Genomic DNA, 13,963 nt, shown 5'->3' on the forward strand with positions numbered 1-13,963 from the left:
AGGACATACTACCATGTCTGATCAGTACTCTTCAAAAGTCTCAAGGTTACTGAGAGACAAAGAAAGACAGAGGAACTGTTATAGACTGGAAGACACCAAGAAGAAATAACTAAATGCAAAGTAAGATTCTAGACAGGATCTTGAAGCGAAAAAGAACATTAGTTTGAAATGGTTGGCATGCAATAAAGTGTAAGTTTAGTTAATGACATTGTGACTAATGCTAATATCCTATTATTTTCAAATTTAAGAATAAATATTCAAATAGCCTTTGCTTCCAAATAATTAATTTTCTCAAACATCTCCAACACCTACCTCTGGCCAAGACAGATGAATGTAAATGTATACAAATACAAATGCATGCACCAATTTCTAAAACTGATGAAAACAGCATTACCACTAGGTCACACTTCACAGTGAACTCTTCACATTTCTAACAGGCTACTAGTTCTGACTTAACCAGAAGAGAAGTCTTTTTTAAACCCTAGTACCTTATCCTACATTTGGTTCATGGCCTCCTATTTTCCTTCCTGTGACAGCAGTAAAAGAAGAACCTTCCTATATTTTTCCCTACAAACAACTTCCTATTGTTACTGAGAATATAGAGCATGGCATATTAAGTGCTCAGTGAATGCCTGACAAATCAGGTTGGCTTGGTTCTCCTTACATACCTCTATTTTGCCACATTCATCCCAATATATTTAGGAAAAAAGGAAGAGCAGGTGAGAAAGCACTACGAAACTCAGGTAGATGAGAAAGAAAATATGATTTCCCTCTCCCTGCAAGGCTCTAGCCTCTTGAAACCAAGCTAGGGACTCTTATGCCCCCAAAATCACAGGACTGAGAAACTGCCCCAAACTATGCTAAAGTACGGTGCTGCTGGGGACACACCTGTGAGCGTGATGTCATCGTCATCTTCATCTATGATTTCTTCCTCGGCCACATCCAGGGAGCTCTCAGTAATCATGTCATTAGGCTCTTCCACACAGGCTAGACCCGCGTAACTATTGAGAATATCAGCACCAGGAACATGTTCCACAATTACAGCAGGAAAAATAGCTGGATCACCAAGCTGGGAAGAGTGAGGGGAAAAAAAGAGGATTAACAAAGTGTTTGCTTTTGTTAAATACAACCAAAAAATATTTTCTGCTGGACATCAATTTAGTTTTTATATCATCAGTTACTGAAATCTTGACAATCTTTCTGGGCTGCAGAGAATGTGTATCTATTAAGGATAAACTTTTCTTATTATCAATCTTGAGGCTTAACCAAATTTTCATTGGAAAATCCTACAACAACATACTTTTAAACCACATTAAATAAAAAAACCTAGTATCATTAATTCATAAAAAGTGGCATACCAATGAAATGTACAATTAAATACAATCTCAACAAAAGTTTGACAGGAAAAAAAACCCACATAAACTTAATAAATGTTACATTGTCACTGGCATACATGCTGTGTTTAACAACAGCTTTTCACTCAAATGGGGAAATTAACTTTCATTTTCTATTTGGTCATACATCATGTAATTTTAGATCATGTCTATCACGATCTTTCTGTATTATTATTTCAATTTTTTCTGGTTTAAGAGTGGTAGAACCTCCTCCCTTAACCCGAGATAATTCACATATATTTCCAGATACATGAATATTACCTTATATACAGAGTACAATTATCAAAACACTAATATAGTACTAAATTTAATCTATAGAGCCTATTCAAATTTCCCCAATTGTCTCACATTCTTTTAGTTATTTATTTTTAAATTTATTTACTTATTTATTTAGAGTGTACACACACAAGCATGTGACCAGGGAGGAACAGAGAGAGAATCTGAAGCAGTCTCCATACTGTCAGCACAGAGCCCAACACGGGACTCGATCTCACAAACTGTGAGATCAAGACCTGAGCCGAAATCAAGAGTTGGATGCTTAATCAACTGAGCTACCCGGGTGCCCCCCACTTAACGTCTTTAAAACACACACACACACACACGAAAAAGGGGCACCTGGGTGGCTGAGTTAAGTGTACAGCTCTTGACTTCGGCTCAGGTCATGATCTCATGGCTTGTTGAGTTCAAGCCCCACATCCGGCTCTACACTGGCAGTGCAGAACCTGCTTCGGATTATCTTTCTCTCCTTCTCTGCACCTCCTCAGCTCATGTGCTCTGTCTCTCTCTCTCAAAATAAATAAGTAAACTTAAAAAAAAAAAATGGGAAAAAAATTCTAGTTCAGGATCCAATCTAGGATCATACATTTCATTCAGCAAATAATTGTATTTCTCCATGGCAACTCCTTTAATACAAATAATTTCTTTAATCTGAATCAGTTCTTCAGCTTTTCTTTCTCTTTTTATGATTTTGACACTTTTGAAGAGTACAGGCCATTTGTTTTATAAACGTCTCCCCCATCCCAATTTGGATATGCATGGTATTTTCTCATGATTATATCAACTTGCATTTTTTGGCAAAAACACCAAAGAAGTAATGCTGTGTCCTCATTCAGAGGTCCAAAATATGTACATATTTGTCCTATTACTAGTGATACTAACTTTGATCACTTAGTTAAGATGGTATCTACCAGATAACTAACTATAAAGTTACTATTTTTCCTTGCATAATTAGTAAGTATCTTATGGGAAGACAGCTCAAGACCACGTAAATATCCTGTTTCTTGAACATATTCCCATAAAATACTATCTTCTTCTGTTTTTTAATGTTTATTTATTTATTTATTTTGAGAGAGAGAGAGAGCGTGTGCACACAAGCATGAGCAGGGGAAGGGCAGAGACAGAATCTCAAACAGGCTCTGCACTGTCAGTGTGCAGAGCCCAATGTGGAGCTCAAACTCACAAACCACGAGATCATGACCTGAGCTGAAGTCAGACGCTTAACCAACTGAGTCACTGAGGCGCCCCCAAGTATTATCTTTTAAAATGTAGGAAACTGAGGGTTGATGGGGGGTAGGAGGGAGGGGAGGGTGGGTGAAGGGTATTGAGGAGGGCACCTTTTGGGATGAGCACTGGGTGTTGTATGGAAACCAATTTGACAATAAGTTTCAAAAAAAATTTTTTTTAATTTTAAAAAAATGTAGGAAAAAGTTCCTGCCAATATGTAATAATGTCAGGTGTTTTGTAATTTTCCTTGAGTAAATTTACTGTGTTGAAATTATTATTTATGATTTCATTATAACTTACCAGCCTCAATCTTTTAAAATTAACATGTTTGTAGCACTGCCCATGGAGGTTAAATGCTACTTCTATCGTAAGAATTTAACTTCTATCATAAACATTAAGAATTAAGACATCACAGGTGCTAACCATATTAACTGTGCTCTGAAATTTATGGCTAATAACCCTAAAACATATTTGGATCATTTTATTTCAAAATGTTTCTTCCTATTTCAAAAAAGAGGAAGTTAGAAGTAACTGGCTTTCCGTAAGTTTTAAAACACCAAGTAGGAGACTCAGACATTGCACCATAAAACCCAGACACATGAGAGAAAGTATATAAAATGGCCAAAGCATAGTCATTTGGCTTTCCCTTCCTTTTAAGAGGTGAATGCTGCACATTCAACCTAGCATGAACATTTGCTCATTGAAACATCTCTTCTCTCTTAAGAGCTCAAGTTAAGCTCCTAGTCTTCTAATGAGGCTGAGCCCATGAATGATTTAATTTTCACATGATTTCATTTTATGCTGCAGCAGCTTTCTGTACCAGGTAAGAACAGGGCTTATCACCTCCATCCATTGGCAGAGGAAGAATCAGATTAAGAAACTTACCCAAGGTCACCCACGAAGTCAGAGACAGAGACATGTCAAGGCAATTCACAGGAGCAGTCCTCACCCAAATGAAACCAAAGTTTTACTGCCTATTCAAAAAATACTTGGCTTCTGAAATTTGGGGTAGTGAGTGTTAAGCACAACAGTAAAGCAAGGAAATTAGTTTCCTTTGAAGTAAAAGCTTAATTAAGAATGAAAAGGGACACATGGTTCTGTGATTTAGAAGGCAGCAACATGTGAAAAAGAAACACTATGAACCATGAGAGCTCAGGCATTCTCCATCCGACTTTAAATTTTCCTCACTTTAAATGAAAGAGGAGCACTAGCTGATTCTAAGGGCACTTCCAGGTTTTGTTTTGTTAAGATGTATTAAGGCATGGATCCTAAAGTTAAGGAGCTGTGCTGTGTTTAACGTATGACTTTCAATATCATCTTTTGCAGGGCCTCTCCAATCTGAGTCTATTATGGACTTTGTCGTGGGCCACAGCCAGGTACTTCCCAGGATCCCTCCCAATTTAGCTACGCTGTCTTCCTCTAAGGTAGTTGAAAAGCATGGGCAATTCTTTTCTAGTCCCCTGAAATGGAGATGTATATTCAAAGTGTTCTTCTCTAATTTCCCCTGTGTGCTATTAACTCATATAGAACAAACTGACCAACTCCAAATGTCATGTAACAGGCCTGAATCTATATATACAAAATACATATAGGAACTCCCTCTCAGGTGACTGGAGAGAATCTCCCCCTTGATTACCACGTAATACACACTCCAGAAACTAGCTGCTGGTCTGAGCTCATGATAAATTCCTGCCTTTTACACTGCTTGACTAACAACTGACTCAAGTCTGAGTTACCAGGAACCTAAAAATTTTATGACTACACATTCGAAAATTCCTTATAGAGAAATGGTTCCCAACCTCTTAAATGAAGGTGTGGCAAAATTTCAAATGTTGACTTTTCCTAGATTTAAATTTTAAAGATGAATACAATACTGGAACTTGTATTAGGTTGCTAGGGTCTGTGGAATTACCACAGACCTGGTGGTACCATAGGACCACAGACAGAAATCTGTTGTCTCACAGCTCTGGAGGCTGGAAATCCGAAATCAAGGTGTTGGCAGGCTTATTCCTCCTGAGGTCTGTGAGGGACGGGATCTGTACAGGCCTGTCTCCTTGGCTTACAGATGACTGTCTTCATGTTCACATGCTGTTCTCTCCTGTACGTGTCTGTGTCCAAATTCTCTCTTTTCGTAAGGACACTGATCATAGTGAATTAGGGGCCTACTCTACTCCAGTATAACTTCATCTTAACTAATTACATCTGTAACATCCCTGTTCCCAAACAAGATCACATTCTGAGATATCAGGAGTTAGCATTTCAACACATGAATTTGGGGAGATGGGGTAAAGAGAGCAATTCAACACCTAACAGGACCCAATTTAATTTAGCTTTAAGTCTATCACAGGACAGCTAGCTCCCTCTACCCTAAACAGCTTCTCTAGCTTATGGCAATTAAGATTATATATTCTTATATATATTCTAAATTGAGATTAGACATTATTCTTCAAGCTTATGTGCTGAAGACCACCAAACCTTATGCACCTTAGTTTTTTCCACATCACTTCAACCAGACCCTTTCCCAAGATTTATTTAAAGAAGAACCTCAGGGGCACCTGGGTGGCTCAGTCGGTTGAGCCTCCGACTTCGGCTCAGGTCATGATCTCACAGTTTGTGGGTTCCAGCCCTGCATCAGGCTCTGTGCTGACTGCTTGCTCAGAGCCTGGAGCCTGCTTCAGATTCTGTGTCTCCTTCTCTCTCTGCCCCTCCGCCGCTCACGCTTTGTTTCACTCTGTTTCTCAAAGATAAATAAATGTAAAAAAAAAAAAAAAAAAAAGAAGAAGAAGAACCTCAGGAAGGTCAGAGCTCTTCATAAAATGGCCACATTCCTAACAGTCAGCAATAAGCTCTGTTACCTCCTTTTAAGAAATTAAGGTGTCAACACTTTGTTGATGTCCTAACAAAAATATGTTTCATTTGGCTGCCTACTTAAAAAAAAACAAATCTCCAAGTATCCCTAAAACCTCTCTTTGTTTAAATAATTAATCATCTACTCTTCAGTCCCTTTAACTGAATCAGGGAACCTCAGTCAACTCTACCAGTGGATATCAACACCGATATTCACTGGGAAACACCTAAAAATATCAATACCTGACCCTACGTGGGAGCAAACAAATCAGAACGTCTGGGGATGTGACCAGGGCATGTTATTAAATTTCCTTGTGTGGTTCTAATGTGCATGCAGGGTTTAGAACACTGCTCTAAAGAATTACAAAATTCAAAACTGCATCCCCTAACCTGAGTCAACTTGATTTACGCCAATGTCTGACATACTAGTAATCCAAAACAACAAAGTTATATTACTTTATTATGACATGTTTTGGCACTTGCAGATTATTTTCCCATTTGTTTTTGTAACAGAACCAAAACAAATCACAAAACGATGGGTGGGAAGAGAGATGGAAGACTTCTTGGGATTATTACACTCTGTCAAAGATCAGAGTTTTCAAAGCCTCAGTTTCTATGAGCAAATTAAACTGCACTGATAAGCTTTCAACTGTTGTGTGACTTTATTGAGTGTCTTAACAACTCTGGAATGAAAAATACATACCAGTTTTCCTTTCTATTAATTTCAGGTAAATTAAACACATGTGTTGAAAGCGAAACTTCAACCAATTTTTTAGCATCCATAATAAAAATCAAACCAACTTTTGGCAGGAAGGAGAGTTCCCCAAATTTCAACACTGTCCACTATGGACTTGCCATTTGTTGTGGCTGATGACATATGTAGCAATACCATCAAGTTGAAAAGAGGAGGGAAGTGACCAATCTGTAAACAGCAATGTTACTCTCACCAGGCTTGCTTTTCCCTCAATATACCACAACCCAAGGCCCTAGGAGGATATTTAAGAAAGTATGGACCATTATTCCAACCATATGAAGTAAAGCTAATTCAACAAGTCTTTGGATACAAAAAGACAAAAGAACTTTCAAATAACTTGTTTGCCAAGCTTCCCTGACAGCAGAGCTCAATCTGGTACGAGGTTGTTGTGAAACATCCTGCCCAGATCCTCTATGAAACAGCTTAAAATGAAACAGCTATCAAATGTTTTCCTGAAAGAAAAGCAAGTTAAAAACAGTCTTTCAAAACTTCCCCAATGTACATACTCGTTTTTAAGATAGGTGCAAAATGAGCACATTTTCAAGTAGTTTTTACTATCACTTTGCCTCAAAACAAGCCAAAAAACCAAGAGTGGGGTGGGCCTCACTCGAGCAGTAATCTTCAACAGCTTCCTCACTCGGAGGCCACTCCAATAAACACACAAACACAGTTCATTTGCCATGAAACATCTTTAAGACACACTCCTGTGCCTTCTCTTTAAACCAGAATGCTGCCCCAAAGCCTCATCCTATGAAGCCACAGCTTTGAAAGTATTTCCTTCACCTATGATTTAAAAAACCAAAACACAAAAACAAAAACCCAATACCTCAGTCTATCAGGACACAATCAGACAATATTTGCCATGCAGCAAATGCACTAGAAACACACCTGGTGAAAACAGGATGCAACAGTAAGTGCTCAAGCTCTAGAGTTAGAATGATCCTATTTAAGGCCAAACTGTACCATACCCTGGGTGTTTGAACTCCATCAAAATTTTCAGCCTCTCTAGTTTTAGTTTTCGTGTGTATCAAAAATGAGAATAACTTCTAGAGTTGTTGTAAGAATTCAAGAACATGTAAATATATCATTTGTTATACTGCATGGCACAGAGTAACCGTTCAACAAAATAACTGGATGATTAAGTACTTCAATACTGGATTTAGATAGAAATAAACACTCTTAAAACTTGGCTAACATATACGTATATCAAATCATCACATTGTACACTTAAACATGTTATATATAAATTACATCTCAATAAAACTTGGGGGGAAAACTTGGCTTACTATAATCTTACATTAACAGGCATGGTTTTTTGTTTTTGTTCTATTTGAATAAGAATAGTCCTTTCAGAAAAGCAATGAATGCAACCAGAAAAGTAGTGAACACAACCATCTCATCTCAGCAACAACCATTTAAGCTTCAAGGTAAAGCAAAAGCTGAAACATACATGTTTACTTTGTGACAATTTATCAAACTATACATTTAACGATTTGTGCATATTTTGTGTTTACGTAACACTTCAATAAAAAGTCTAAAAAGCAGAGGTCAATCTGATAGAAGAAATAGAACTTTAAAATGTCTCCAGTTCTCTCTGACCATTACTTTGAGACAGAGGTAAGGCAGAGCATTTGCAGGGAGAGGAGACTTGAACCAGATCAAACAAACACTATGGCGATATTTTATTCCCTTTTATAAACCATAAAATTAAAGGAAACCTCTAGACATGGCATATCTAGATAGATATAATTAGGGTGAGTGGTGAACAAAATGAATTTAAATTAAAAATCCTTTAAACAAGTTCCCATGGTGCATTTAAAAAAAATTAATAGATTTTTGGGGTGCCTGGGCAGCTCAGTCAGTTAGCTATCCGACTTCAGCTCACATCACGCATGATCTTATGGTTAGTGAGTTTGAGCTCTGCATCAGGCTCTGCACTGATGGCTCAGAGCCTGGACCCTGCTTCAGATTCTGTGTTTCCCTGTCTCTCTCTCTCTGCCACTCCCCTGCTTGTGCTCTCTTTCTCTCCTAAAAATAAATAAAAACTTAAATAAAAATAAAAAACTTAATAGATTTTTAAAAAGATGTATTTTGGGGAATAGATTAATACATGAACACATTTGTATTCCAAGAGTTTAAAGTATTGTCCCTTTTCCATATAGTTCCCCTCCCTAATAACTACCACTGTTACCAATACATTTTGAATTGATTTTAGGAATTGATCTATTACATAAAACAAGCCAGAATTGTGCAATACATCTCCAAGGCTCAGCATAAAGTCCTGTGAAGGCTTCTTCACAGCCAAATTCTCTGCACACTTTAAAAACCCTGTCATTAAAACAGCTTCATTATCTGCAAATAAGAATACTTCTGTTGATTAACTCAAGCTCCCCATTACACGAGCTTATCCGTCTTTATTTTAAAAGAAAATGAAAAAGAGTTTTAGCAAACAGGCAGAAAAATTTATGTACCTATAGTACACACTGCCCAACACGTTGGTCTAAATATAGTTTTCCTTACTAGAGTGTAGTACATGAATCTAGTGTTTAAAATTTTTTGTATGCAAATGTATTTGGGAGAATGTGAAAATTTTACTTATTTATAATCGCTATAAAAGAGGTTTTACTTAATATTCTTCCAGATTCTCTTTTTCCTTCAGGGTTCTTTTTCTCTCTTATAGTTAAGAGTTTGGGCTTTCTCAATCAAAAAGACTCAATTCCAATGCAGGCACTGTCACATTCTACAGTGGTGTTTCTGGGCAACATTCATTTCCTCATTCAACCTCTAGGAGATTTCTCTTTACAGGGGATTTCCTTATTCATAAAATAAGGATAACAATAGTTGCCACACCATACAGGGTTATTATGCTGAGGATCGAAAGAAAATATGTGAGAGCACTCTCTGCTTTGTGAAGACTGTGTATCCCAGGCAGCTGTCCTAACTTGGGCTCGAATAATACTTACTCTCCTCCTTTCTTTTAGAAATTCTAAAAGAAATTTTGTTCATTTTGTGTTGACACATCCTCTAGAGAAAATATCCTGCACTAGTCAGAATGACTAAAAATAAAATAATTAGAAGAAAAAGCAAGAAGTAAAACATTTTTAAGTCAACTGCATCCAAGTGTGACACAACCAAAAACCAGTTGAAAAGTAGATCATTCAAAATAGACTCTCTGGGGGCGCCTGGGTGGTGCAGTCGGTTAAGCGTCCGACTTCAGCCAGGTCACGATCTCGCGGTCCGTGAGTTCGAGCCCCGCGTCAGGCTCTGGGCTGATGGCTCGGAGCCTGGAGCCTGTTTCCGATTCTGTGTCTCCCTCTCTCTCTGCCCCTCCCCCGTTCATGCTCTGTCTCTCTCTGTCCCAAAAATAAATAAAAAACGTTGAAAAAAAAAAAAAATAAAAAAAAAAAAAAAAATAAAAAAAAAAAAAAAAAACAAAATAGACTCTCTGGAAGTTGAAGGAACAAAAACGTTATTTTTTAAAGAAAATCTAGAGAAACAGGTTTATTGATCTGGACTTTCTAGTCTGGAGAACCACTTGTCTTTCTTTTATAAATTATAGATACAGTGTTTTAGCTGAAGCTCAAGAGTCTCATTTCAAAAAAATCTCAGATGGTGAGGTGCCTGGCTGGAGGCTCAGTTGGAAAAACAAGTGACTCTTGATCTCAGGGCTGTGAGTTTGAACCCTATGTTGGGTGTAGAGATTACTTAAATAAATAAACTTAAAAAAATAAAAATAAAAATCTCAGATGGCTTTTTAGACACCACTGTGGACCCTACCTCCTCAAGTATGTAAAGAAAAGTGTGTTAATTATCAAGCCTCACAGAATAAAGGAACCTCACATGGAGATAATATTCCATCTTTTAGGAGTAACCTTTGGATAAACTTGTAAGAATTCTGTTTTTTTAACCAATATTATGTAATTTAATAAGATCAATTAAAAAGGAAAAAATGCATATTGCCCACAGGACCCAGCAAATGTAAGAGACAATAAATATTAGCTATTATATTAAAATATGTATCCATTTTGGGATTAGCCTACTAATGTGTATGTGCACACATTCCCCCAGGTTTTGGTATCAGTGTTATGTTGACTTTGTAAAAATGACTTAGGAAACTTCTCTCTCTGAACTGAAACTGTTTAAATGATTCATTAAAGTTTAAAATAACTTACCCATGAAACTCTTTGGGACTACCAGTTTTATGCATGTGGCAATTATTCCCTGGCAATTTCCTTAGGGCTTTTTTTTCATTGTTTCTAGTGCATTTTCATTTTAAACAAAACACCAAATATTCATTACTACCTTTCTAAAAACTTAGAAATACTTCAATGCACTAGCTTAAATGATACATCAAATCCCCATACAGTTCTGTGTTTTTTCTTTTTCAAATTTTTATTTAAATTCTAATTACTTAACATATAGTTTCATACTGGTTTCAGGAGAATTCAGTGATTCATCACAAGTGCCCTCCTTAATCGCCATCACCTATCCAGCCCATCCCCCACCCACCTGCCTCCATCAACCCTGTTTGTTCTCTATCATTAAGAGTCTCTTATGGTTTGTTTCTCTCTGTTCCCCCCCCCCTTCCCATATGTTCATCTGTTTTGTTTCTTAAGTTGTACATGTGTGAAATCATATTGTATTTGTCTTTCTCAGACTGACTTATTTCACTTAGCATCATACACTCTAGTTCCACCTATGTCATTGCAAATGGCAAGATTTCTTTTTTTCTGATGGCTGAGTAATATTCCATTGTGTTTCCATTGTATACACACACACACACACACACACACACACACACACACACACACACATCTTCAAGGACATTTGTTCTGCATTATGTCTTAACAGAAATATAAAGAAACCAAGTACTGTCAAAATTGGTGAGTCAATAAACAGCTAATAAGACCAATTACCCACTGATACTCTAAAACAATGTTATTAAATCAGAACTGGGATCCAGATATCTTTAGTAAATAGGCTAGGTAATTTTGAACAGTGCCCTGAGTGCCTTTGCAACTCTGCCCTAGGAATCTATTGTAAGATTCTAATATAGTTATTCTAGCTATCCAGTAATAAATGTGAGAGAATACAAAAGGAAATGGAGAGAAATATTAACTCTGTCACAGAATCATTTGTGGGAATCAAAGTGTATATGAAATAGACACTGTAAACTATAAAGTGCTCCACAAAATGTTAGGAAATATTTTTACACTTCACTCAAGACTAGAGCAGGCAGTATATTTCTGGCATGGAAATCAACTTGCAAAGCAGCAGCAGGGCACACAATTGAATATATAGGCTTCTGTCAGTCCCTTCACTTCCCAATGGCTCTCTTTCTTCAATATCCTAGGTTTTTATAGATTGTAGATTTTTTATAAACATCATGATGCAGATATTATACTGTAGCCAGTGGCTTGGTATAAGAGAAAAAATATTCAAATCTCTGAAAATTAACATAAGCAAAGCGCTTTCTTAATCTGATTAAAAAGAAACTCACTACAGTGCTATGTAAAAAGTTCTCTTCCAGTTTGTCTTCGAGAGTTCAATAAAATGATCAATATAACAGAATAAAATTAAAATTAAGTGGTATTCCTAACGTGGTGGCAGCTACTACGTTAAGTACTTTATATGGCTTATCCCTGTCAATCCCCACAACACTATGCAGTTTCACGGACATCGGGCAACCAGCTAGGAAGAGGCAGAACTGAAACCTGAATCCAGACAATCTAACTCCCAAGTCCACAAGATTAACCATTAGGATAGACTCTAAGAGTACAGGATCCGATAAGTAGATTATGGTCTAACAAAAGTTTCATCTCAGTTAAAGCTTATATATATGTATGTATGTTTTATTTCTGTTGGCCCCAGCAGAGATGAGTGTTTCTGAAGAAGCTTAGCTTCTCTCTTCCACGGCACCATAAAGAATAGTGAGGTCTAAGTAAAATGGTCTTTTCTCCAGAATTCCCCTATTAGATAATGTTCAAAATTCTACTGTAAATCCCTGTGGAGTTGATTTGGCTAACTCTAATCCCAGTTTAGGTCTTTTGTGACTATTGGCTGCCTTTAGTCTTTGCCCAGATTTTTCCTTTTCTCAGCCAGGATAAATTACAACTTACTTGGCCATGCATCTCGAAAAGTAAAATGGTCACTGAAAACAAACTTGGTTTTCCTATTAGAGTGCTCACTTTAAAAGTTCAATACATTGGTAGGTTAAGGGTATGTGGGGGTGGGAGAAACGTAAATTTTGGGAAGTATGCTAAATTTTAACCAGGTTTAAATGTTTAGTTACAAGCCAACTAGATAATACCTTAGCGGTCACCATCAGATTGAGGTTTTAACCATGCAGATTCTACATAACTCAAAAAATTTAAAATCATAATTAAGGAGGCAATTCCTACTTCTAAAAGATGGGACTTAGACAAGAATCTTATACAAATATGTATGAATCATTTCCTGAATACAGACAGTTTAGCTACAAAGCCTTTTCCAGAATGGAAAAGTGACACTAGCCAATCGTAGGCAATAAAAGAAATTAGAGTCACTCCAAAAAAACTGAACAACTCCCAGTCAAACTATATTCAAAGAAACTTAACATGCTTTAATGTTAAAGGACAGTGCTCCCCCACAGAATTAATCTGCCAGATTTTTCAAATCCTGAGTGATAAATTTGTTGGCTTATTCTAGAACTAAGCCAGCAAAGAAAAAATAAGGGGGGAAAAAAAGCTGAATGAATTTGTCTAAATGGTATTCAAATTATAAAAATTGACTTCATTACCTAATTTATCCCAAACAATTAACAGAGTATGCAGTGGTACACACAAACTTTTAACGCTTTTTTTTAATTTAATTCAGGTCATTCACAACAGCAACTGCCACATTTATTGACCACTAGGCTTTTGTTAAATACTTTACGTAAACACTGAATACTCATAACCTTGGGAGGTAATTCTTTCACTTTTGGTGAAGGAAATCAAAGCTCAGAGAAATTTAAAAACTTGTCTGAAGTCACACGTCTAGTAAGTGGTGGCTCCTGGTTCCCAGGCTGATACTCTGCTACACGTCACAGATTCGTAATTGACAGGAATTACCAATCTGCAGAATTCAATATAATACTGAAGGTGCAGGCAGTTGATCTTAATGCACATAAACGAGTCACTTTTCAATAAATCATTTCCCAGGTAAATCTTCAATACCAAATTATTTCTGAATGTACTCACGCGTTGGGGCAGGGGAGGGGAGAGGAAGTGCCAGTTACTTGAGCTTCCCTGTAGTTGCTTTCCTAAAGGTAAATCGCAGTTTTTCCTAAATACTCTTTGTTTTTTTCCATACCAGAAAATAAAGTGGAATGAGAGAAGTGCAGAGTCAAACAAAACCATAAAAATATAACAAATCTTTAAATTGTCACCTAAAATATCACCTTTCAGGAGAGGAAAATTCTTTCCTCACACTCCAATCCCTACAA

The 13,963-nt window shown here is 36.9% G+C and overlaps 1 protein-coding gene across 4 annotated transcripts in view; it reads right to left on the bottom strand.

Moving 5' to 3' along the window:
* ELF1 (E74 like ETS transcription factor 1) overlaps positions 1-13,963 on the bottom strand; it is a 108,127-nt gene that overhangs the window by 29,663 nt on the left and 64,501 nt on the right. For all 4 annotated transcript variants that reach the window (XM_019447394.2, XM_019447396.2, XM_019447397.2 and 1 more), the window contains exon 3: positions 889-1,069. In XM_019447394.2, coding sequence (XP_019302939.1) covers positions 889-1,069 — 181 coding nt within the window. The remainder of the gene's footprint in view (positions 1-888; positions 1,070-13,963) is intronic.

The sequence above is a fragment of the Panthera pardus genome, unplaced genomic scaffold (assembly GCF_024362965.1).
Source record: "Panthera pardus isolate Hobbes unplaced genomic scaffold, ASM2436296v1 HiC_scaffold_1, whole genome shotgun sequence".
Taxonomy (NCBI): domain Eukaryota; kingdom Metazoa; phylum Chordata; class Mammalia; order Carnivora; family Felidae; genus Panthera; species Panthera pardus.